At 42.3% G+C, this 27,500-nt stretch overlaps 1 protein-coding gene across 2 annotated transcripts; it reads right to left on the reverse strand.

Annotated features, from left to right (window-relative positions):
* Window positions 1-9,300: 9,300 nt before the first annotated feature.
* On the reverse strand, window positions 9,301-22,690 carry wnt11 (wingless-type MMTV integration site family, member 11). Of its 2 annotated transcripts, none has more exons than XM_060896203.1 (6): window positions 22,388-22,690; window positions 19,389-19,600; window positions 16,688-16,914; window positions 14,611-14,894; window positions 14,122-14,414; window positions 9,301-10,490 (listed from the first exon to the last, which is right to left on the reverse strand). In XM_060896203.1, exons 2-6 carry the CDS (start codon window positions 19,475-19,477, stop codon window positions 10,316-10,318), a joined length of 1,068 nt encoding a protein of 355 aa, XP_060752186.1. In that variant the 5' UTR covers window positions 19,478-19,600; window positions 22,388-22,690; the 3' UTR covers window positions 9,301-10,315. The 2 variants fall into 2 exon arrangements, with proteins under 2 accessions (XP_060752186.1, XP_060752185.1); XM_060896202.1 differs by having other exon boundaries at window positions 19,389-19,603; window positions 22,388-22,689.
* Window positions 22,691-27,500: the final 4,810 nt, after the last annotated feature.

Here is a 27,500-nt window from a genome sequence, read left to right on the forward strand (position 1 = left end):
TGAGTGTTCTCGGTCAGAACGTATTTCAGTAATGAAAGGAAGGTTTGGGACTCGCTTGTTATCCAATCCATGATGTTACTGACGTCAGGACATGAGCGAGCCAGAACGTAGGCATCTGTAACTCAGTTTGTGCAGCTTAACACGCGTGTCAGGGTTTTGCCGGAGCCGTGTGCTCCAAGGTCCACTGGCTTGCATCAGCTTTTTTATTATTATTATTAAAGCCTGTGTAATGAGAGCAGAAGTAGACGAGGGTGATGAAATGCAGCGAGGTTATTCTGAGCAGTCGGCCAAAGCAATTACTCGCAGCAATCACCGAGCGCAAGCACAAGCCAAAGGTGATTAAATTCAATCCTGCTCTAATGGAGGCTCACGTTCAGGGGAGGGGTGCGGCAGCGAGTCCAGCAGAAGACCTTACCAGCGATTTTAACGCTCATTAGTTTGCGACCGTCGCCATGTTTGTTGACTTTCGGTCCAAGCGTTTCTCGGGGGACATGTTCTGATCACATTTACTGAGTTTCCAACAGCATTGTGTTGACTTTTCCCAAACACTCCTCCTTTCCTCTCCAAACACAGACGCCATTACTGCGCTCTTCATTTCACACATACTTTCAGACTCTTTTTTTCCCCCTTGAAGGCCAGGAGAAACCCTGCCAGCGATTCATTAGCTGAAACTTCACTCGCTATTTTCATTAGACTGATTCCATTTTATTGTTCAGATCACGGTAATGATGATGAATCTGACGATCGTCCTAATAGCGGTTCAGAATAAATGTTTTTACACCTGTCTCTGTTCACATCCGAGCTGCGGCTCCGATCCTCGCTGCCATCTTAATGACATTTGGAGACGTGTTTTAACCGTGATTAAGCATGAATTAAGTGATTCTTGTTTTTCCTTCTCAACACGTGGCGAGGTTCACAAATCTGAAACCTCACACACACACACACACACACACACACACACACAGACACACGCATACACACACATACACACACACACACACACACACACACACACATACACACAGACACACACACACACACAACACACATACACAGACACACACACACACACATACACAGACACACACACACACACACACAAGGAAAGAATAAAGTCCTTCTTTATGTAAAGAAAAATTATTCCAGATTTCGAGCACTAATCTTAAATCCACTCGCTGCTTTTTCAGTCTTCTATTAAAAGAGGTTTTTTCAGCTAGCAGTGATGTCTGACTGATTAATGCAATTCTTAGCCAAACTGTAGCTGCTCTTACAGCATCATCTCACCAAAAATATATAGAAATTATTTTTTTAATTAATAAAAGACTCTCTGGTTTGTGGACAGGAAATAAAATCGGATTGTTTCCTGTTAGCACTGACTCATCAGTGCTTGTGTTTGTGTGAGAAACAGCTGCTCATCCAATAAGCTATTAGCAGAGGTTATATCCAGCTCTGTGTTAGCGACTCCGTCTGCTATCCTTTGTACATCGTCTCAAATCACGAATATTACATTTTTATGTTGAATATTATAGTTTATTAGTTCATTTCCAAACTCAGTCTTTAACACAACCGCTGCGTCTCCGGCTTCCTGATATTTCATAAAAAAATCTTAATGAGTGAAAAACAACACTGGGATGCTGCATGCTTCATGTCAGTTGTCATGGTGACGTGGCTGGAACGGCATGGAACTGCACCACGCTCCACACCGGGGTAGTTTCACTGACAGCTCTGGAGGGCCGTGCGGGTGAAAAGTCCGTTTACGGTATGCCTCACTACCTCACTATAGCTTTACACCTCTGCAGTCAGCTGCCTTTGTCTCCGCTCACAATGAGCACAAAAAAACACCCCGCTGCTGTTTATGGTCTTCGGCGCTCTGTTCTAACCCCTCTGTCCTGCCCCAGGGGCAAGAGGGGACCTTTAAACCTTCTACTGAAGATAAAACATGTCTTTAATAAGGAGTGATGATGAGTCAGGACTGCTACAGGGTGGATAGATAAATCCACATAGACAAGTTTTAATCTTTTTTTTAAACAAGTTTTTAAATTGTGTTAGTGTTGTGTTAGTGTTTTGTTGTTTTTGTGTGTTGTTGTTGTTTGTGTTAGTGTGTTGTTGTGTTTGTGTTTTAGTGTTTGTGTGTTGTTGTGTTTGTGTTGTGTTAGTGTGTTTGTGTGTTAGTGTTTTACTGTGTTGTGTTTGTGTGTTAGTGTTTTAGTGTGTTGTATTTGTGTGCTGTTGTTTGGGTTGTGTTAGTGTGTTGTGTTTGTTAGTGTTTTAGTGTGTTGTTGTGTTTGTGTGTTGTGTTAGTGTGTTTGTGTGTTAGTGTTTTAGTGTTTTACTGTGTTGTGTTTGTGTGTTGTTGTGTTTGTGTGTTGTTGTGTTTGTGTGTTGTTGTGTTTGTGTGTTAGTGTGTTTGTGTGTTGTTGTTGTGTTTGTGTGTTGTGTTTGTGTGTTGTGTTTGTGTGTTAGTGTTTTACTGTGTTGTGTTAGTGTGTTGTTGTGTTGTTGTGTTTGTGTGTTAGTGTGTTTGTGTGTTGTTGTGTTTGTGTGTTGTTGTGTTTGTGTGTTGTTGTGTGTTGTTGTGTGTTGTTGTGTTTGTGTGTTAGTCATGCTGTCTGTTTCCTCAGACCCTCTGCCCTGCTGTACTCTGTATGGTCTCCAGCTCCTAACGCTCTCCTCGTGTCCTCTTCATTATTATTATATTAGTAGATCATCTGAAGCTGTTCTTTATCTCCTCACGTCACTGATGAAACCTCTGTCACCAGATGGACGTCCACACTGAGGTCTGGGACACACCCTACCTGGTGATCACCCCTCTGTGAGGACGGGAGGATCAGGAGGGTATTTCTAACAGTTCTGCAGCTGAAGGCACCTCATGTGTGTGACAGAGGCTGAACCCCAGGATTTAGAATCGTCCGACCCACATTGAGTCACCGCTGCGCTTCCGTTTCAGCGCCTTTCAGGCAGGACGCAGAGACGGGGGACGAGTTCACGCTGAGTTTTAGCAGCTCTCTCAGTCCTGCCTTATTATAGAAGGTCAAGCTGAGGTCAGTCTAATCCACCCTGGGCTTTAGATCAGACATTACACCTGTTAGACACAGTGGCCAGAGCAGGAAGGAAGAGAAAGAGTACAGAAGAAGCAGCAGCTGTTTTTATCTCCATACTCAGAGCTCATTTACATTAATGACCATTTAAATCCCTCAGAACTCACTTTTGTTTCTGAAACACATGAGTAGCTTTTCAGGCAGCTAACAAACTGGCCATGAGTAGAGACACTGAGACTCTCTTTACATCCAGCTACATTCTCCAGTTCCGTAAACACTCAACGCCGTGATCAAAAAGACCCAAAACCGACAAAGCAACAAACAGAACGAGTTCAAAAGTACTTCAGATAAATCTAACGAGTTCGCGCAGAAGAAACCGGAGATTTCAGATTTCAAAGTAAATCCACAAAAATCTGAGCTTTACATCAAAGAAAACCACTTTTCATAGACACAAGAAGAGCTACACAACACTGTACTCATTACTGACTCTATTACTGCATCTAGTTCTGCTTTTCAACACACTGCTCCTTCTCCCTTAATGGAAATGTTGAAAACTGACTCGATTGCTAACATACTGGAACAATTAAGCTGGCAAAATATTCAGGTAAAGCCGTCAGTGGCAGCGTTGATTACATCTCTATTCTTCAGGAGCCAAGGCTCCGCCTCCTCGGGCACATGATAGGTTCTCAATCAGGACGGAAAAACGGCTACTGTGGACGGAGGAACCTGAACGCAGCAGAGCTTCGATCACCAGAGAAGACAAGACCAGAAGACCAGGAAGGACTGAGGACTCATAGGATTCTGATTCAAATCTAATATTGTCTCATGTTTAAACTGACAAATGATTAGGAAGAATGCTGAAGACGCATAAATCAGCCGAGTTTATTTAGAGCTCTGAGGAGAGAAAGTAACAGAGAAAGGACAAGAGAGAGCGAGCGAGAGAGCGAGCGAGAGAGAGCGAGAGAGCGTGTGAGAGAGCGAGAGCGAGCGGGAGAGAGAGCGAGAGAGAGCGAGAGAGCGTGTGAGAGAGAGAGAGAGATTTCACAGCCCTCAGTCATGCTCTAATCCACTGCTCTGTTAATAGACACAAAGTCATGTATCCACTCAGAGCCACACTGTTGTTCAAAGCAGATGATGGATGGACAACAAGGACAACTGCCCCTCCTCTAACCACCCCTAAAACATAACAATCCCTATCTGTACCCTGTTACCTCATCAAATCTATCCCAAACCACCAACCAGAAAAATTCACCTGGATGGCATATAAGCCATGAAATGCACCAATGCCCTCCAAAACCCGGAATGCCACTTAAGCGTCCAGCATGCTACCATCAAACCCTCTGATGCTCTTCAACCACCTTCTCTTCAAAAAGCCCTGGAAACACCACTGTCTGCTATACAGCCCTCCCCCACCTCTATCTGCCCCAGCTATAATGCCACCTTGAGCGTGTCGACAGGCCGAGCTCTGAGTGTTGACGTTCTTTTTTTCATCGTCCTGACCCTCGACACTTTCCATTCTTAGCTCTGTGACTCTGACATCATGAGAGAAGGTCACTTTTATATCACTCACTAAACTTGAACATGTTAAAAAGAACAAACCTCCTTAAAAAGAAATCAGACTTGGTGTTAGTTACAATGCTGTTGGAAAGAACCACCTAGTTTTCTCATCTGTGGTTTAACTGGCTGTGAATCTCCTCGTTAGGTTTTAAAGGTTGGAGCTGAAGTTATATATGGATTGTAAGTGGTTTCGAGTTTTTTGACCTTGCTTTTATTATCTGTTTAAAACCTAAAACAACTTTAAACTAATTGCTTATGATTCATTTGAAACACCACCAAAGATATTTCAAAGCTCCACATGATCTAGCTGCTTGAATCAAGCGTCTGGTTTCGGCTTCAACGGTGTATCTTGCTGTGAATCTCCTAATAAGGTTTGAGGTTTTAAGATGCTTCCTTGTGGACTAAATCCTGGACTAGATCTCAAATTAATCTCTAATATCTGGACCTTTCTGCACCAAACACTCTCTTTTAAATCGGTCTTTAACATCTTTTATTAATACCTTCATATCCCATCAACCCTTCCAACCTCCACCCAAAACATGCAAAACCTCCTGAAACCCTACCAACCCCCAGGTTTTCCCAAATGACCCCAAACCTCTTCCAGAGATCTGCTTGAAAACAATCCAGTGATTTAATCATTTGTGGTACAAGTGGTTGATTTTGCATCCATCATTCATTCATTCATCTACCGCTTATCTGAACTACCTCGGGTCACGGGGAGCCTGTGCCTATCTCAGGCGTCATCGGGCATCAAGGCAGGATACACCCTGGACGGAGTGCCAACCCATCACAGGGCACACACACACACTCTCATTCACTCACACACTCAACACACTACGGACAATTTTCCAGAGATGCCAATCAACCTACCATGCATGTCTTTGGACCTGGGGAGGAAACTGGAGTACCCGGAGGAAACCCCCGAGGCACGGGGAGAACATGCAAACTCCACACACAAGGCGGAGGCGGGAATCGAACCCCAACCCTGGAGGTGTGAGGCGAACGTGCTAACCACTAAGACACCGTGACCCCCTCCTGCATCCATCATATTTTGCAAAAATTCCCTTCAAAACTCTGCTTGCTCTTGGATTCACTCTGTACAGTTTCATTTAGTTTGAATTTTGTAGCTTCTACAAACTCATTGTTTTGGACTGTAACTGATGTGCAGTGTTTGTTCTTCTCATTTGCCCCTAAACCTTTCCAATCTACCTGCAAAAAACAATCAAAGACCTTTTAAAACTGCACCTAATACCATCAAAAAACTTCCAATCCTCCCAAATTTCTCCCAAACCTTTCCCTCACAAACTACTCAAATCTTCTAGAAACCTCCAGCTGACCTGGCTGTTTGACCCAAACCCATGGTCACACCATGGTTATTTGTTTCTAGCTGCCACATTTGGAGTTCAGTATATATTTATACTGGAACTGATCTGATGTTATTTTGTTCTTATCTTCTGCCAAACTCTCCAAAAACACCTTTCCAACCCCAAAACCCCAGCAACCTTCTAAACCCTCACCAAACCCACAGACTCCATCATAACCTACTTTAAAGCTCCACCTCCTCCAGTCTGCGGTTTCCTCAGCTACAGTTTATCCAGGTGTAAATTTTCACGTTGACTTTGAAGTTTCTGGAAGCTTTTCTGTAGAGTTATGTTCATGTTGATCTGTTTGATCTGTGATGTTGTTTCCTTTGCATCTGCTTTTTAAAAACACTTTCCAGAGTTGAGGTTCATCTCAACATGCTTTAGTGTGTGTAGAGTGAGTGTGTGTGTGGTGGTTTGGGTTTATGTGCATGTGTGTGTAGAGTGGTTGGTGTGCTGTAGTTAACTTTGGTCATTAAAATCCCTTTAGAAATGAAACCATGCTAATCATGCTAGCTTGTCTCCACACTTGTTCCTCTGGAGCATTACAGAGAGCTGTAAACAAACACAAGCCATAAAACCTTCCAAATTGCTAATGTAGTAGAGGAGTCATAGAGGAGTGTGTGTGAGCAGTGTGTGTGTGTGAGCAGTGTGTGTGTGTGAGCAGTGTGTGTGTGTGAGCAGTGTGTGTGTGTGAGCAGTGTGTGTGTGAGCAGTGTGTGTGTGTGAGCTGTGTGTGTGTGTGTGTGTGAGCAGTATGTGTGTGTGTGAGCAGTATGTGTGTGTGTGAGCAGTGTGTGTGTGTGTGAGCAGTGTGTGTGTGTGAGCAGTGTGTGTGTGAGTAGTGTGTGTGTGAGCAGTGTGTGTGTGAGCAATGTGTGTGAGAGCAGTGTGTGTGTGAGAGCAGTGTGTGTGTGAGAGCAGTGTGTGTGAGAGCAGTGTGTGTGAGAGCATTGTCAGAGAGAAGTGTGTTCAAGAGTGCAGTGCAGTGTGTAATAGAGAGCAGTGTGTGAGAGCAGTGTGTGAGAGCAGTGCAGTGTGTGAGAGCAGTGCAGTGTGTGAGAGCAGAGCAGTGCAGTGTGCGAGAGCAGTGTGCAAGAGTAGTGCAGTGTGTGAGAGCAGTGCAGTGTGCGAGAGCAGTGTGTGAGAGCAGTGCAGTGTGCGAGAGCAGTGTGTGAGAGCAGTGCAGTGTGTGAGAGCAGTGCAGTGTGTGAGAGCAGTGTGTGAGAACAGTGCAGTGTGTGAGAACAGTGCAGTGTGTGAGAGCAGTGCAGTGTGTGAAAGCAGATTGTGAGAGCAGTGCAGTGTGTGAGAGCAGTGCAGTGTGTGAGAGCAGTGCAGTGTGTGAGAGCAGTGTGTGAGAGCGCAGCATGTCCCAAAGTTAAAATGAAAATAATATATTATTGGTTGCTTTAATAATAAACTGTTGTTGTGAGACGTCCAAACGACTCACTCACACTCTCATCATTCACTCATTCATTTATATTTTGTATTATGATGTTGTTTCTCTTCCTTTAGGCTCACTGATCTTCAGGTGTGTGTGTGTGTGTGTGTGTGTGTGTGTGTGTGTGTGTGTCATGTGGTGCGACTGGTCAGAGCGAGTACAGGAGTAGAGTGAAACTCTGTCTGATGTGAAACCGTTTTGTGTTAAAAAGCGATTGTGATTGCAGGAATTCATTGTGTAGCTTTAATTCACCACGTTGTGTAGCTTTAATTCACCACGTTGTGTAGCTTTAATTCACCACGTTGTGTAGCTTTAATTCACCACGTTGTGGACCAAAAATACAACAAACAAACCTTTAAACCCCAAATGATTTGAAAACAAATCTTTATTCTGTAGGAACGTCTGCTGCACGTTACTTCAGTCTTTTTTGAAAAATGTTCAGTTCCCTCCTTCTTGCTTGGCCCCTTCCCCTCAGAGTGGTCTGAGAGCTCCACAGAAGACCAGCCTGAAGAACCCTGGTGCGTTATAAAGGTGTATCTACACAAGGAACCTCCAGGTGTCTGACAGCGAGAAGACGGTGCGAGCTTTCCTCTGAAACACACGTTCTTCTTCCTGCTGTGTTTTTAAACACTTTCCCAGGGTTGTTAGCATGCTACGCGTCCTCTGCTTGGCCTGCTCGTAGCTTCAGCTGATTTATTCTAGCATCAGGCCAAATTGTGATGAATTGTATTTGCTCAAGAGAGGCAACTTAAACTGATTAGAGTAATGCTGACCATTTAAACTGCAACCTCCACAATGTCCTCCATCATTCCTGAGCTAAAACAACACTCTGAAAGAGAAGAAAAAAACACACAACTAGATAGAACTCCAGTAAAGAATCTTTAATTACTCTATAAATATTTTTTTTAATTCAGCATACAAAAAGGACAGTATGTACATCCACAGATAAGTGGTTCATGATGTGGTGCTGGGTGTAGGTTTTTTTATTTTTTATGGTGGATTAAAATTTAGGAATAAAGCACGTCAAGTCCGAGCATCCTGCTGAGGATAAATATATAAATGCGGATATTTTCTCCCATTAAAATCATATTTGTGGACGACTCAGACAAGTTCACGTCTGGTTCAGTCTCGCTCCTTCTTCCATTAAAATCTCGCATTCTTGCAAAAATAAAATGAAAAACAAAAAAACAAAGCACCGTCTCCCAAAGCGTGCTAATTTCCCAGAAATCGAAACTGCAATCCAGTTGAAGCGTGTCCTTTTCCAGAAGAGCGATTCAGGCGAGGGAGGAGGCGCTGCTACAGAGCCACACTCAGGAACACACAGAGGAACACACACTCGGGAACACACACTCAGGAACACACACTCGGGAACACACACTCGGGAACACACACTCAGGAACACATACTCAGGAAAACACACACTCAGGAAAACACACACTCAGGCAAACACACACAGGAACGCACATTCAGGAACGCACACACAGGAATACACACTTAGGAACTCAGGAACACACAGGAAAACACACACAAGAAGACTCACACACACAGGAAAACACACACAAGAAGACTCACACACACAGGAAAACACACACAAGAAGACTCACACACACAGGAAAACACACACAAGAAGACTCACACACACAGGAAAACACACACAAGAAGACTCACACACACAGGAAAACACACACAAGAAGACACACACAGGAAAACACACACAAGAAGACTCACACACACAGGAAAACACACACAAGAAGACTCACACACACAGGAAAACACACACAAGAAGACTCACACACAGGAAAACACACACAAGAAGACTCACACACACAGGAAAACACACACAAGAAGACTCACACACACAGGAAAACACACACAAGAAGACACACACAGGAAAACTCAGGAACACATACTCAGGAAAACACACACTCAGGAACACACACTCAGGAAAACACACACAGGAAAACACACACTCAGGAACACACACTCAGGAACACACATTCAGGAACGCACATTCAGGAACGCACACTCAGGAACACACACTCAGGAACGCACACTCCGAAACGCACACACAGGAATACACACTTAGGAACTCAGGAACACACAGGAAAACACACACAAGAAGACTCACACACTCAGAAAAACACACACAAGAAGACTCGCACACACAGGAAAACACACACAAGAAGACTCACACACTCAGGAAAACACACACAAGAAGACTCACACACTCAGGAAAACACACACAAGAAGACTCACACACACAGGAAAACACACACAAGAAGACTCACACACTCAGGAAAACACACACAAGAAGACTCACACACACAGGAAAACACACACAAGAAGACTCGCACACACAGGAAAACACACACAAGAAGACTCACACACTCCTCAGGATCCTGCTTAAAGTTTAATGTCCTTGTTGGAGTGTCAGAGTTTCTCTCAGGACAAAATAGTCTGATCTCTGGGTTTGGGTTTTGTTTGCAATATTTATACTAAAAAATAAAAATAAAGCTTTTCATTTCGAATATCATATAAGAAAATAAACTCTTGATATTCTGATATAACAGATGCTTTAAAACAACAACAACAACAACAACAACACAACAACATGACACTGTTCTCTTCAGGACTGATGGATGGTGTTAAAGAATAAAGTGTGTAATGTTAATAAAAACCTGGAGTACTGTATAAGAATAAAGCTCCAGGTGATGTGATGAAGAGGACAGGAGCTGGAGCTGGGAACAACATGAGGAACAACAAAATGTGGGATGGTCCAGTCTGTGGGTTGGTCAGAAGATGTAAAAAAAAAAAGGAGCTGAAGAGAAACGACGGGTTTCTTTGTAGTGCTTTTGGTTAAAGACGGATAATCAGAGCTCCTGATGTAGGTGTGTGTGTGTGTGTGTGTGTGAGCCTCATTTGCACACGTATCTCTCCACAGTCCTCTCGCATTTCTTACAGGTGACGTAGCAGCACCAGTGGTACTTGCAGTGGCATCGCTCTAACACCTTCTCCGTGTACGGGTTATAGCCTCGGCCGCAGCACATCAGGTCGCAGCTGTCGCTCCCGCTCGATGTCTTGTTACACTGCCTGCAAGAAAAAAACAACAAAAAAACATACAAGAGTCGTTAGATATCAGCGCAACAATCCGCTCGAAAACATGGTCTTCAGGCCAAGTTCCTGTCCGAACATTCAGCCAAATTCTGAAGCAGTTGGCAGGAAGCTCAATATTTCCATCATCTACGGCTCATAAGAGTAGAAGCATGATGACATCATCACCAGAGCCAGCGCCGGGCCGCGTCCCAAATTACACATCAGCGCACTAAAAAGCAGATGAAAATAATAGGACAGCTCAGGTTACCGTCGTTAGCCGCCTTCCACCGTGTCACGCAGCAGAACTCAGGAACTTTCCTGTTATTCTGAGTAGCAATTTTAATCTAACGTCAGCTAGCATTAGCGTGTGGCTAATTTGGAATCTTTAATGTCGCTGAGGTGGGCGCTGAAGTTTATAAGCCAGAGTTCATTATAAGTGAAATTTATGCTAACGTTTTCTATTTTAAGAACCGATTTGTTTGGATACATGAATGGAGCCTCAGTTCCATATTTGGTCAGAGGAATCGAGTTCGTCTCAAAAAAGCCAACAGCTCGATATTCCACAGACGAATCTGGGAATGATATGCGTTAGGATTTTTCCGTTTTTTAAGTCAGAAGAAATCCGTGCTGCTCTACGAAATAACAAAAAATGTCTCATAACATTAGGAGCTTTAGCATATCTGTTTAGCCATGAATCAAGGCAACAAAGGAAAGCTAGGCTGTGTGTTAGCAGCAAGCCACTAGCAGAGGCTTGTTCTGTAGCTTGTTAGCTAACCGTATCGGTCGTTCAGCTAACTAACATACTGAAAACTAGCAACAGTAGAAGGTTGAGCTTTACTATAGCAGTCATGTTGCTAGATCACAGAGCGTGCTAACATGTTAGCATGCTAATGTATAAAATGCACATGTACAGTCCAACTGCATGAAAAACAAAGAACTGAAGCTAATTGTTAACTAGGGAGCTAATCATTAGCTCTGTTTAAATTCAGTAGGTAGTAAATGTGTGTGTTGAATATTCTGGGTAAATTTCATGTCTGGAGAATGAATATAAGCTCCTCCTTCTTCTCCTCCTCCTCCTTTACCTCGGTGTTTAAAACTCTGGGTTGTTGTAAAATTAAATCCTGGACATTGAATCTCCTGAAAGTGTCAGAGGTTTGATTCAGTGTCCAGGACAATGTGTCCAGCAAGACTGCATTCTGACGCCTGAGGCGGCTAAAGTGAGCAGAGAAAAGCAGAGTCATAAATCACTCTCTCAGGATCTTCGACATGACCGCATTGTTTTATAATTGTGCACCGTAATGACCTGTGTGCTGAAAGAGAGAGAGAGAGAGAGAGAGAGAGAGAGAGAGAGAGTGGAAAGCTGTTATTTAAAACTGCGACAGCTCTTACTGAAGCTAATGCTCTGTCATATGGCTGCTTTGTGTCCTGACTGGAACAGAAGTCAGAGTGTATGAGCAAACATTAAAAACTGCAGGTATTTCATCGTTACTGCTATTTCCAGGTCTTGTACTTGTTCAGTGTTCGCTGGTTAGCTTTAGCACTGAAAAATTGCTACAAGCCGCTAAGCATAAATAAAGCTAGCTACTTTATCCGGAGTCTTTCTCCTGGCTGCTCTTTTTTCCGCCGTTTATCAGACTGTTTGTTTTTGCAGATCGCTAATCGGATACACAAGCAGCTAATTACTGCATTAGCCAAATGCTACAAATGCTAGCTGTTATGAGCAAATGCAGTTCTTGTTCAAATCCCCTCTGTTCCTGTTGGGCTGGTTTTTGTTTCAGAGATACAGATCATGGCTGAGCCTTCGGAGTGTTTTACAGGCTTAACTTTAAACCCAGTCCTCGTGCTAAAGATGGCACACAAACGAGTGAGCGTGCTCGCTAGTCAGGAACAGACCATATAAGTGTGCACTTCAGCTCATCACTCAATCTCCTGAGTTAATGTGACACCGCCGCTAAGTTTATACCAAGTCACTGAGATAAGAAGCTCCGCGAGCCAACAAAGGAGACGCAGAAACAACACAGAGAGGAAACAAGAGGACGGAGGATGGAGGAGAGGGACAGGAGTGTTTCAGGGTGTAATCAGGGCTGTAATGGCTTTCAAATGTCTACGTACCCCTGAGACCACACTCACACACTCACACACTCAAACTCACACTCTCTCACACAATTACAATTACACTCACACCCTCAAACAATTACACTCACACAATTACTCTCACACACTCACACTCAAACATACACCCTCTCACACAATTACAATTACACTCACACCCTTACACACTCAAACTCACACAATTACACTCACTCACATAATTACTCTCACACACACTCACACTCGCACTCACCCACTCACATTCACCCTCACACTCACATCCTCACACTCACCCTCATACTAGCACTCACACCCTCACACTCACCCTCATACTAGCACTCACACTCACACCCTCACACACTCACACCCTGTCACACCATCCACATTGCTAACACTAACATAAGGCAGATCCACAGCATGTCTGAGAGCACACAACAAACATACACCAAGAGAGAGAACTTATAGTGTGTGTGTGTGTGTGTGTGTGTGTGTATGTGTGTGTGTGTGTCTTGGCCCCTGTGCAGCTCTACAGCTCTGTGCTTTGGATTTGGTTACTAACTCAACACTCCAAAACCCCCAACACAACAATAATAACAACTTAAGAAGCTCTCAAAAACATTCTAACATTATTTGCACTTTGTTGTGTGTTTTTTCGCTAAAGGATCAGCAGCAGTGTGTCTGAGTTTTTCTGACCTCGACAGACCTGCTACACGATCCTCATTCGTTCATCTTGTTTCATTTTACTGCGCCAACCAGGCGAAAAAGAGTGGATACTGAAAAAAAAGCTTTATGAGCCTGACTTCGGTTTATTCTCTAGAAGTTCATGCCAGCGAGACGATGTTCAGGAAAATGACATGAAATGAAAGCGTCTCTGTGGGGCCGAGTGGTGAACCGGACAGGAAGGTTTTAGGACGCAAGTATGAAGAATTAATTCACGGAACTCGTCTGCATCTGATTCTCAGGCCTCTGAAACGGCTCCGGCGAGAATCTGGCAGCGTGCACTGTGTGTGTTAGTCGTCTTAATCTCAGCCAGCCGTTTCCTCTGAGGCCCTGATATCAGGAGAAAGCTTTTGGCTCCTGGAATAGCTGCATTACACACACACACTCACTGAGATAACACACAGAGAGGCCGCGGTCACTGAAGCCATGTCAGAGGCACGTGCACAACAAGCGCTAATTCTACCATGTGATATCTGACAGCTGGACATCCAGGTTACAGGAATTATTTTCTCCACATCTAAAAGGAAAGCCTTTGAGTCCAGAAAAATCCAGAGAAACCTTCCAGTACAGGGGATTAGTTTTCATACCCAAAAGATTCGAATTATTAAACTTGTATGTAGGCGCACACACACACACACACACACACACACACACACACTCAGCCAAAAAGTTCACAACATACACAGAGCCAAACATTCTCCTGAAGATTGTTCTCCTCTTGTCTTTTCTCTTGAGATAAATCAGACCCTCATTGCCTCAGCTTTACCACCACTGGAGTTTTGTTCCGGAACACAGTGGATAATTTGAGGCGTCTCACCTGTCCTGAGTGCCGATGGAGCCCATCTTCTCGTTCATGGTGCAGAAGTCGGGTGAGCTCTGCAGGTACACCAGCTCGTTCTCTCGCACTGGTCTCACGTCGATGTCTTTAGGGACGAGCTGTTTGCGTGTCCCTTGTGGCTGGTGCTTCACTCTGGTGGCCGACAGGTACTTCACCTTCAAGTCCTGAGCAATTTCCTTCAGGTCCTGTAGACCTCGCCAACAGGTGCGGATGGAGCAGGAGCCTGAGACACCGTGACACTTACACTTCACCACCAGCGCATCCTTCAGGGCCTGACGGAAAAAATGGGGGAGGAGTTACTGCAGAAAATGATGAAAAGCAAGGATCTGAAATATGAGGTTTGGTAGAACAGGTTTGGTTTGGTGTGACAAGTGAAAGTTTAGTGAGTGAGGTTTGGTGTAATAAATGAGGTTTAGTGATGTTTGATGTTACAGGTGAGGTTTGGTTGAACAGGTGAGATGTTGTTACCTGTCGTCCCACTTCACTGTTGTGCAGGTGCATTAGTTTGTTTGGGTGTGAAAATCCAGTTTTCTTCTTTATCTTCATGGGAGCATCTGAGAACTTTGATCCCATGACAAGGCCGTAGTGGAGGTTGTCAGCGCAGCCGCCCCACCTGTGCCCAGGCTCGAGGGTATCACCTGGGATCGGGCCACAGGTACACAGCCTGAGATCTCCACTGGTGCACGCTCGAGCGATGGTGTGGCTGATAGCGGCGGCAGAAAGAGCGTACACAAACGCAGACTCCCTCGTTCCTGATAGAGACAGAGAGCAGGTTACACGTTTTTAGAACAAGATGCTAAACGAGGTTCATCTCGCTGCCTAAGATGATTAGCTGTAGCAGCATAGCATAGCCTCAACGATTCTGATTTTTCCTCACAGGAATCTGCAGACATATCAAAGGTTTCTGGCTAACAGCAGCTTTGAGAAACGTGTGTTTCATCTTTCAGCTTCGACTGAATTCAGTGCGACTGATACTGAGATCATGCTGCTATTAAATCCCTCAGGACACAAAACAGACACACACTCAGCTACCACAGTTTATTTAGCACATCACTGCACATGCTCAGTGTGTGAAGTCTGCTTCTTGATATCGAGTGTTTGTTGGTACTGAGTATTAAGTAGTCGTATTAGTTTTAGTATAGTTATGGTGAAAGAGGATGTGGTGTGAGCTGTAGAGTAAAGAGACGGTGTACTGAAGACGTTCTGCAGATTCCGTGATTCTCACATCAGTGTGTTTGTGCTCTGGTTTATTACTGAAGAACAGACACATAAACAACCTGCTACAGACCTCAAACACACAAAACCCTAAAATCCCTCCTCAGAGTCGGCACGGAGCCGCACTGTGTGGGATCTGAGCCGAGTTACAGTACATCAGCTGAGCAGAAAGAACTCTGTTGTTCACCATCACAAGGAACAAGGACAGTTCACTGACACACGGCTTCATCAAACGCAGCTCACAGCTCTTCATCTCTGAACTTAGGAGAAAGATGAGAAGTCTTTAATCCTGTAGTGAAAGCTGAGGAATCCTCACACTGCGCACTGTTTGTTGTAGTCAGTAAACCAACACTTAACCAACGCTAAATCAGCTCTATACATTTTAAACCAACACTAAACCAACACTTAACCAACACTAAAACAACACTAAAACAGCACTAAACCAATATTAACCAACACTAAACCAACATTAAACCAGCCCTTAACCAACATTAAACCAGCACTTAACCAACACTAAACCAACACTAAATCAGCTCTATACATTTTAAACCAACACTAAACCAACACTTAACCAACACTAAACCAACACTAAAACAGCACTAAACCAATATTAACCAACACTAAACCAACATTAAACCAGCCCTTAACCAACATTAAACCAGCACTTAACCAACACTAAACCAACACTTAACCAACACTAAAACAGCACTAAACCAACATTAACCAACACTGAACCAACACTAACCATCACTAAACCAACAGAAGCACTAACCAACACTTAACCAACACCGAACCAACACTAAACCAGCTCTAAACCAGCACTAGACTTTAAATCAACACTACACCAGCACTAACCAACACTAAACCAGCACTTAAGCAGCACTAAACCAACACTCAACCAACACTAACCAGCACTTAACCAACACTAAACCAACACTAACCAGCATTAAACTAACACAAGCATTAACCAGCACTGAACCAACACTAAACCAGCACTAAACCAGCACTAGACTTTAAATCAACACTACACCAGCACTAAACTAGCACTAAACCAACACTAACCAACATTAAACCAGCACTTAACCAACACTATACTGGCACTAAACTGGCACTAAACCAGCACTAAACTAACACTAAACCAGCACTAAACTAACACTAAACCAGTACTAAACCAGCACTAATCCAGCGACTGTCCTTTAGGTTTTTTATCTGCTGGACTCACGGCCTCACTGTAATGACCTGAATGTTACAATAATGATGTCATCAGGAAGCTGTGTTTGGTCACTGAAACTGAAATGAAGGAATTTGAGATTAGATGTGTAACTCTGACCTCTCTCCAGGTCCGGGAGATATTTGGGAGCATCGATGGACGAGCAGTTCCACCGCATATCAGTGAAGGTTTTCTGACACGTCTTTTTGACCTCACGTGCCGCCTGGACGATGACCTGCATGAGCTCCAGGTTAGTGCGGCAGAGCTGAGCCTGTGAGGACACGAGGCCCGGTAGGGTCTTACACTGCTGCGTCTTATTAATGTGCTCCGACGTCTGAGATAGAGCCCTGAAACACACACACACACACACACACACACACATTATTTTATTTATTTATTTATTTTTAAATGCTTGAATTAAACCAAAACCCTCTGATTGGTCACTAAATAGGTTTTAGTCCAGGTTCAGTTCAGAGGTTTGGAATTTAGATGCAGACATTTAAATGGACGTCATTATCTGATTTCTTAACCAATCAGGACGGAGCTTTGCCCTTTTTACGTGTGATGTGAAGTTAAACATTCTGCCTTGGTTTTCTGAGACACACTTGAAGGTTAATGAAGAGACTGTGAAAGGGTTGAAGCAGCATTACAGTATGTGGTAATTAATCCCTCGTAAATGTTTTAAACAGAGCTGAACGCCGCTACACCGACATGTTTTCGTGCATCTCGTGACTTTAACGTCCTCCAGATGTGATTTACAACCAACACGATTGTGACACAGCGTCGAGCTGCTTTTGGTACGTCTCTGGGTCACGCATGAGAGATATGATAAAGTGCAGGAAGGAGGAGGACGTGGCGTCACCGGCACACGGGATAATAACGCCAATGTTTTGGCGTCGTTAGCAGAGAGATCTGGCAGGAAGAGGATGGGATACTGATTGCCAGTGGAAAGAAGGGCTTTTTCCCAGCGGATCTGGCGGAACGGCTGTGAGACGATGCCAGAGGTTTCAATTCATCCACATGTGAATCTCTTCCAAAGCTTTAACCCTCTACACCACTCTTACTGTTCCACCACATTACAAACATGAAGCTCAAACAGCTGGACTGGGTTTAAATAACACTAATTATATCATGTACGATTACGGCTGCCATCGTTAAATCACATTAAAAAACATTTTTAGAAATTCTCAGGAGTTTAAAGAGCCCTGAGGACTGGTTTAAAATGACATTATCTCTGGTTACATTTACTCTATTTCCCCTGTCACACACACACACACACACACACACACACACACATTTATATATACACACACATATACTCATACACACTCACGCTCATATAACCTCACAAACACATACAAACATATACTCTCACACACACTCACATACACTCATACATACACACAGACTGACATACACTCACACACACTCATATAACCTCACAAACACATACAAACATATACTCTCACACACACTCACATACACTCATACATACACACAGACTGACATACACTCACACACACACTCATATAACCTCACAAACACATACAAACATATACTCTCACACACACTCATACATACACATTTATATACACTCACGCACAAACACAAACTCACACACACTCATATACACTCACAAACTCACACACACACACACACACACACACACACACACTCTCACGTACACACACACACACACATTCATATACACTCACAAAGACATACAAACACACACACACACACACACACACACACATTCATATACACTCACAAAGACATACAAACACACACACACACACACACACACACACTCATACACACAGCCATGTTCGTGAGAATCAGACCGCTCCATGCACACCTTTCACCTGTTTTGGATTAGGAGCGAGGGGCCGCTGCTTTCTGCCCCCATGATAAGCTGTGACCCACAGACCCCCCTCCTTCATTCACCCGCCCACACACACACACACACACACACACACACACACAGTTATACTCACAGGTGTTTATGGCAGCATGTGGTTTGTATTGTGCTCGGTGCTTTAGCAGGCCGACGCCCGTCATGTCACAAACATTCCACTTTATATTCTGCTTCATGGATTGTTTTGATTTTATAACTCATTATAACTCGTTATAAATCATTATGAAAGATTATGATTCATTATGAAACATTATAAATCATTATAAATCATTAAGGCGCTTAAATGGGTTCCAGATGTTTAACACTTTATTTGCACAAAGTTAAACCTCTCAGCTTACGACACACACCAGACCTTTAAATCTAAATAATCATAAAGAATAAAGAAACGCTTTAATAAGCATTTTACTAATTCATGATATTATCAGGATGGAAGGATAAAGTAGACATTTAGTGATAATTATTATTAGTGTTAGATATTATTTACTAATTTATTATTTATTTAATGGATATATTTAGCAGTTTGACCGCCCCCCTGTTTTACGGTGTGTTTGGTTTAGTCCGTTAGTCATTACACATATTAAAGAAGACGATTCTGTTTTCTGTTCCAAGTTTATCTGATCTGCTGCTGATCTGTTTTAGAGATATAAAGATACTGGTATAAAGATACCGTGGATGCGCCCTTGTTGGGGTCACCATGGCAACAAGGACAAGTATCCCTTTATCCCTGCAAGTGCACGTCATTTAAAGTGCACATCGTCTTTCATCTCCGTTCTCGTGCGAATTATGGGAAATGGGACAAAATCTGGAAACTTGACCATGTGAACATCACAATCACTTCTGCCTACGTAGGGACCCTCCTCCTGATTAGAACAGACAGAGTTAGAGGGAAGCGGAGACACTTACAGCCATCTGATGGCGACGCAGTGCTGAGACAGAGCCAGCGTGAGCAGCGTGACGGCGCACAGCGGAAACGACACAAACTCGCTCTTCATCCTGATCTGATTGGGTGCGTCTCGGGGCAGGAAGCTGACGACGATGATCACAGGTCAGAGGCCATGACACGGACGGCTTCACTCTTTCTCTAGCTCTTACGCTCCTTCTTCCCTCTGTCTCTCCTGCTGAAAGAGAGAAAAGAGAAACGTACAGATTTTTAAATTCTAAATATCTCTTCTATCAGATTTCACTGAGGGGATCTAACGTGAGAAACATCGCCTCAGCCTGAGCTCTCAAACTCCCAGTAGAGGAAGTGAAGAGGAAGTGAAGAGAGGAAGTTGAGAGGAAGTGAAGATGAGAGGAAGTAAAGAGTTGAGTTTAAAACTAAGAGGAAATTAAATATTGCTCATTATTAAGTGAGAATCACTAAAGTCCAGTTCCATGTTATTTTAATCTGTATGTAAACTGAAGCGTTACATTTCACTTCACTACATTCATCTTTTTATTTACTTTATGCTTCGCTTCACACTGAATTTCAGCCCTCAATATATTAAATTGTACAATAATTACATTTTATTTTATGATGTCACTTCTGCAAAAATCATTCATGATACATCAAGAAGCTTTAAATGTCATTTTAACCATTCAGGCCCGTTCATTCAGGCCCGTTCATACAGACCCGTTCATACAGAACCGTTCACACTGAGTCGCTCACACTGAGTCGCTCATATTGAGTTGTCCGTACTGAGTCGTGTGTACTGAGTCATCTGATCTACAATCACTGAACAATAATCTGAACATTACACACTCTATACACACACTCTTTGAACACTCTATACACACTCTATACATACTCAGTACACACACATATTCTATGAACACTCTATAAACACTCAATACACACACACACACTCTGAAAACTCTAAACACACACAATACGCACTTTATATACACTCTTCATACACCCTGTGGAAGCTCCTCACACTATACCCACTCTGTAGTCGACGCTCTACTCACATTGCTTAAACACAATCTACACACTCTGTAAACTCTATACACACTCTATACACTTTACACCCTCTGAACATGCTCTAAAACACACTCTCTACACACTCTGTATACTCCGTGTGCACTCTACACACTCAGAACACACCATACACACACATTGTACAAACTCTATATACATTATGTATACACACACACACACACACACACACACACACTACACACTACATATTCTACACACACACTGGATGGTTTAACAGTCTGCTGTGTGGAACGTGTTTGAGGATCTGAGGAGCTCGTTTCTGCATCATGGCTCATTTTCAGCTCGTTATAAAAGACTTTTATCACAGAAACGTCTCTAACTCGGGTTTAACGCTCAAATAAAGGAGCTTATTAAACACTGACAGATTTACATTTAACCCTGATTTATAAACCAGATCTAGGGCTAATTTTATTTTTCAGTTTAATCCATTCGGTATTTACAGTATTTACAGTCTCTAAATCACTCATCACTACTTTAATGATCCGTGTTCCAGCACCAAACACCTTCATTTAACGACTAATTCTGATTCTTTACATTAAACACACACACGTCTAAATAAAACACTGAGACGCCTTTATAATAAATAAATACGCACAAGTTCTCATCACAATTTAATAAAACCAGTTTTATCCAGCGTAATATTCACAAACCTCGACTATATTCTACATTTATATTAATAACTGTATTTTTATTTCTAGTTTTTTTTTTGTTTTTTTTTGCCACTTCAGGACTTTTCAATGCCGGTGAGAGCTGAAAACCAGATTTTATCCTATATGTAAGACGGCAGTAAAAAGAATCTCTTCTACTCGACTCTCATACTTTATTTCTTTTTTTTTAGCTGAAACATCTTTATTTTTAAAACTTTATTTATTTTAAAATAAATAAAGCAAAATGTAAAATGCAGCTACAGTGTCGTATTTTCCATAATGATATAATTCTAATGAACATCCTCAGGAGCGACTCGTGCACCGATCTGAGCAGTTACTGTAGTCTTATTGTGTGGTTTGGGACACAGCAGATAAATGTAGTCTCACTGAAGGTAAGAGAATGAATAAATCTGTTAAACACTAGAGTTAAACACAGGACTAAAACACTATTAAATACCATCAGGAACGGATTTTATTAATAGCCGTACAGTTTGGGACTCTGCCTCACACGTCTCAGCGTTTAGCTGCTTTTACACCACAAGCCACAAACTAGTGCACTAAGGAGTATAAATAGTTTTACCAGTAATAACTTCAATTATAATGCCCTATAAAATACTATTTAGTAGCCTGTGGTGGGATGTGGTTTGGGACGCAGCCGTGCACCCTACACTTTCATCCTCACCTTGAGTATAAATAGCAACGTAAATATATAGCGAGCTGATAGATAAACTGGTTAGTGTACAGTTCTATAGGGAAGACTGTGGTTTGGGACGCAACCCAACAGAGGTCATCTTTAAATTCACCTTTTTTTTTTTTTTTTTTATAACACACAAACACAAACTGTGGTTTATTCGTTTTTCTGTTGTATATCTATATATGCGCATGTTTTTATTGCGTCTCTAGTAATAAGCAGGTAATAGGCAGTAATAAGACAGTGTGTAGTGTTTAATAAAGACTGCGTGCGGTTTGGGACACAGCCATGCTCAGTTCACTTCTATGGTCAAAGTCTTAATACACACAGTGATTTAGATGCGTTTATGTTTTAATCAGAGTGTAGAGTGGTAATAAGCATTTAATAAGCGGTAATAAGACACTGTAGTGTGTAATGAGGCAGATTTGGGACGCAGTTCTGCTCCATCCACATTTACGGTCATTACAGTTACATGACATTGATGTATATTTGTGTACATTGCAGTTATAAAGTCTGATTCATGTGCAATAAGAAACAGTAGATTTGTGACACAGCCATGTGTATAGTGCACTTTAATTCTCACCTTATAGCGAGCAGATGGACGTTTAAATCCGGGAGAAAACACAAGAGAAAGTTTCCCTTTATAATCCACACACAGAATAAAACCGGGTTAGTGCGCGCGCGTTAATCCGGATTTTACCCGAGCAACATGTCCGGGAGACGGAACACCGAACACCATCATACACTCTAGTCTCCAAATCCTGCCGCGGGACAGCGCGAGCTGGTGCAGACTCTCTCTCTCTCACACACACTCTCTCTCACACACACACACACTCACACACACTCTCTCTCTCTCTCTGCGCGAGTGCGTGTTCTAACCAGACCGACAGCGCGCGCGCACTTTTATATGTATAGACACACGCGCGCGCGTGCGGCCCCCGGCTTTGATCTCCCCCATGACGTCATGTGTGATTTACATAACAAAGTGTTTAGTTTCTTTATTCCGTATTTTTTACTGTTCACGTTTTGTTTGATGTTGCACGAGGACTCGGTTCCTGTATTACACGTTTAGCTTTAATCAGTTTATTACACGTTATTAATCCCTGTTCAGTTCATTATATTAGTATCATTATAATAATAATCTAAAGTTAATTATAATATTCATGACTTGCATCATTTTAAAACCTAAACAACAACAACAACAACAAACAACAACAATAACAACAATATTATTTAGTCCGTGAGTTTAAATTTGAATAGTTGAATATATATTTTATTTCTCTGCACTTTAATTATAAAGCATAATAATGAATAATTGTGATAATTGTGAATAATTGTGATAAGTTAATAAAAATACTAAAATAAATAATAATAAAATAAGAATTAAAACTTGAACATTGAAGCTTTCATTTAAATATTAACCTTGAATCCACAAGGAATGATAATAATTATTTATACATAATAATAATAATAATAATAATAATAATAATAATAATAATAATAATAATAATAATAACAATAATAACCATATTATTAATAATAACAATAATGATACTAATAATAATAACAACAACAACAACAACAACAATAATCTTAACAATAATAATAATAATAATAATAATAATAACAATAATAACAATCATTTAATAACAATATTCTTATTCTCAAATAAGCTCTTTTCAGAGTTTTAGGTCATTTTAATAACAGTAATCAGTCTGTAAATCCTGACACTTTCTGTTCTTTTCACTACACACAGATTGTGACAGAGCTTTTGGAAGAGCAGATGATGTAAGAAGGATCGTTTTGTTCTGCTCTTTGATTTAACGTCTGTGTTGTGTGTCTGTGTCACACTGGTGTAGTGTATTACTGCTGAAATAAACCCTGAACTAGCAGAGTGGAGGGAGGACAAGCTGAGCTCCACATGCGTCTCTGTCGTGGACAAACACGCCGTTCCTTCTTTCCTCTTCTGATGAAGGCAGGTTTATTCCAGCAGGACCGCGAAGCTTCCCCTCGTCTGCCGTCTCTCTCAGCTCACGTCTCTCCTTCTTCATGTTCATCTATCAATAAGATCACAGAGAACCTTCGGCGACGATGGAGTGCTGAGAAACCCGTGTGTTTTTGTAGCCTCTGTAACGTGTGTTCATGCGTAACGTCGTGAACTCCATGGAGCGCTTCATATTTTTGCCGTGAAGGTAATGATCAGTTTAACAGTGACGGCGCTGCTATAAACGTCTCCCTGGTCTCTTTCCCCCTGATTTACCATTCTGCTAACCATAAAATCCATTTTACGAAACAGAGCTAAAGTCTTATCTCGTTAAGATTCCAACAGAAATACAGATTTACATCATTAATCACATGAAGCGAATATTTGATTCTTTTTTATTTGATGCGAGAACAAATTCCACAGCAAAGATGTCATGAAGCCATGAAGTTCCTGTTCCAGCAGAAATCTAACAGTGTTACTATTTATTAGCAATTACAGAAACACACACTGTACTTTCTATCCGTTTATAGTTACATTTCTTCTTGTAAACCAGCTAGAATCAGACCTCTTTACTCTCTTCAGCTTAATAAGAGAAACAAATAAGACACAGAAAAGTTTACAGCTTTACCTCAGACCGCTGACACTGGAGACTCCTTCCGTACACGTTTGCATGGAGCGTCCATCATACACATCGCCGTTACTATAGAAACGATAAGGCCTCAGAGCGGGTTCGTTAACGTAAAGCCGATGTGATGTTGCTGTGCCGTTAGAGAGAATTCATCACCACAAAGCGACAGACTGGATCCTTCTGTCTGTGATCTGGTGTGTAGCTGAAGGTAAAGTATGTAAAATTGATTGGATTTAGCTTTCTGGATCAGTTAGCGCTCGTCTTTGATCAGACGTTTAAAAAACTGTCAGCACACAAGAACTTGTTCAGCGTGACCGGATCCTCGTCGCTCACTCGTGCGTTCACGTTAATCGAATCAACTTTAACTGCATTTTCCAATAAGTGACACAAAGTCCAGAGTGACCTCACGTGACCTTCGCTTCAGAGCAAAAACACGCTCATGTGTCACACCTTTAAATTATTACACAGAGAGTTTGGAAACTTCAACGTTTCAGTCTAATCAACAACAATCTGTTTGAGGGACGTCTCAGACTCAACGCTTACATTTAGACATAATATTCTCATTGATACCTGGAGCATTGTCTCTCTCTCTCTCTCTCTCTCCCACACACACACACACACACACACACACACACACACACACACACACACACACACACACACACACACACACACACACACACACACACACACACAGAGTCTGTGTCACCTGACCTCTGATCTCTTGATAACTTTTACTACCAGAGGTTAATCTCGTTGGATGTAAGCAACAAGAGCTGAGTTCAACTTTCCACTGAAATGCGATGGGAAAACAAACAAGGCATATTGTCTCGCTTTAAGCTCCGCCCACAACACAGTGTTTACACACTGCACAAACGTGGACGCAATCTCAAACACCGCTTTCTCTCTGAATCGACCCTTCACACTGAGAGCGATCCTTCATTCCTGATAAAGCAGCTTTGTGGACACTATAAATGACTGAAAGAGAAGACGACCTTCTTTAATAAATATAAAATTGTAACCAGTGGAAAACTGCTGTGGTGTAAAAGGAATAAAACCCTGGTGTGTGTGTGTAAGAGGAAACTTGTTGTTGTGACGTGTGTGTTTAGAAAATGTTATTGTATTGATGATCCAGTCCCCAATTCTGTTCTGAAGCAATATCTGCTCCCCTGAAGGCCCTGTTTTCAAAGTGAACTTGGAGAGAGGCGAGAAAATATCACCCACACGCCTCCACACAAGGAGAGAGAGAAACCTCCAGTGACACTGAACTGTGAACAGCTGAAACCTGTTTACTGGGTCACCAGGAGCTGAAGATGAACCTCAAGTACGATGAAACGTCTACACTGATGATTTAACACACAGGCTCTCAATTCCTGTCTGCTTTGAACTACTGACCGAGTACACACAGACTCACACACACACACACACACACACACACACACATACATACACACACATATACACACACATACATACACACACACAGACTCACACACACACGTATGTATGTGTTTGGGTGTGTGTATATGTGTTTGTGTGTGTGTATGTTTGTGTATGTGTGTGTGTGTATGTTTGTGTATGTATGTGTGTGTATATGTGTTTGTGTGTGTGTATGTGTGTGTATATGTGTGTGTATGTACTGTGTGTGTGTGTGTGTGTGTGTGTGTATGTGTGTATTTGTGCGTACTAAAAGATAAAGCTCTATAAGAAGCTGGTGTTCAGCAGGTGTTGGTTGTCTGGTGTGTTCAGACCCAGGCTGTGCTGCTGCTCTCTCACTGTGTGGCTCCTGGTTCAAGTCTCAGCTGAAGAAACCCTGTGCTGAACCTGTTACAGTCTGATCACTCATTATGTGTGAAGAACAATATAAATGTCAAAAAACAGTAGTGTGTCAGCGTCACCCTGTGGCTCAGTGAGCAGGTCTCTCACCTGGAGGATCTGGGTTCACATCCCACTTCAGGTGAAACTTCTTTATAAACACACTTTAAAGCAGCTTGTTGGTGTAAAGAAGAAGATAAATGTTTAACACGAGCAGACAAGCAGTCAGCAGGTCCTGGTGGCTCAGTGGGCAGGTGAGCAGGTCTCTCATAATGAGGATCAGGGTTCACTTCCTGCTTCAGGTGAGTTTTAGGACCACTTTAAGGTGGAGCGGTGACGTGAACTAAAAGATAAATGTTTAAAAAAAAGCAGAGACGTCAGAAAGCTCTGATAGCTCAGATGTCTAAGGGTGCGTCCCTCTGCAGTGTCACGCTGCACAGGATCGAGACCACCTGCAGGTGAGCTGAGGGGCTGGAACCCAGTGGGGCTCTAAGTCTGGCAAAGAGAAAGAGAGTGAAAGCCAGCAGGTCCCACCTGGGGCTCCTGGGGAGGTGAAGGGTGGGGTTATGTTACTCTGGGCGGGGCCTCATCTATATATTTATATACAATTTATTATTTTAATATTTATACATATATATATTTTTTTTCTGTTTGCTCTATTATTATTTATTTTTTTATATCCTTATTTCTATATATTATTTTTCCCCCTATATAATTCTTTATCTTATTTCCTATATATTATATTATTTCCATTTGAGTATAAAACATTTAGACTGTTAGACTTCACACTGTTGCTCTGTTTGACTTCACTACATTATTTTACTGATTTCTTCTTAGCATCACATTTGTTCTACACTCCAATAAAATCATGTTTACATGATAAGTGTCAAGACCTGGGACTCAAACCCTGATCTTCATCACCACACACACCTTCACATCACCACACACACCTTCACCACACACACACCCACTGAGCCACTGGTACTGAGTGACTGCACATGTCTCTATTTAACATCTTCATGTTGTAGAACATGTCACTGAGGTTCAGGGAGAAAAGAAACCAGGCAGAGGTTCAAACCAGAGACAGCAGAGACGAGAGACGAGAGCTTTAACAGTGAGCCACTGATCCTCACACACAATGTCCAACCTGCACTGACCCTCTACAGCCTCCTCACATCTCCCACAGAACACTCTTCTGGATTCTGATTGGTCAGGAGCTCTTCTTTAATCGTTTCTATGGTAACGAGCTGAGGTGTGGAAGTAAGGAGT

This window comes from Tachysurus vachellii, chromosome 20 (assembly GCF_030014155.1).
Source record: "Tachysurus vachellii isolate PV-2020 chromosome 20, HZAU_Pvac_v1, whole genome shotgun sequence".
Classification (NCBI taxonomy): Eukaryota; Metazoa; Chordata; class Actinopteri; order Siluriformes; family Bagridae; genus Tachysurus; species Tachysurus vachellii.

Excerpts from the sequence above, each read along its gene's own strand:
- wnt11 (XM_060896203.1), bottom strand. The coding sequence starts at position 19,477 with ATGAAGAGCGAGTTTGTGTCGTTTCCGCTGTGCGCCGTCACGCTGCTC. Across the intron at positions 14,895-16,687 it reads TCTCCCGGACCTGGAGAGAG|GAACGAGGGAGTCTGCGTTT; the intron begins GTCAGAGTTACA and ends TGTCTCTATCAG. Across the intron at positions 14,415-14,610 it reads ACAGTGAAGTGGGACGACAG|GCCCTGAAGGATGCGCTGGT; the intron begins GTAACAACATCT and ends TTTTTCCGTCAG.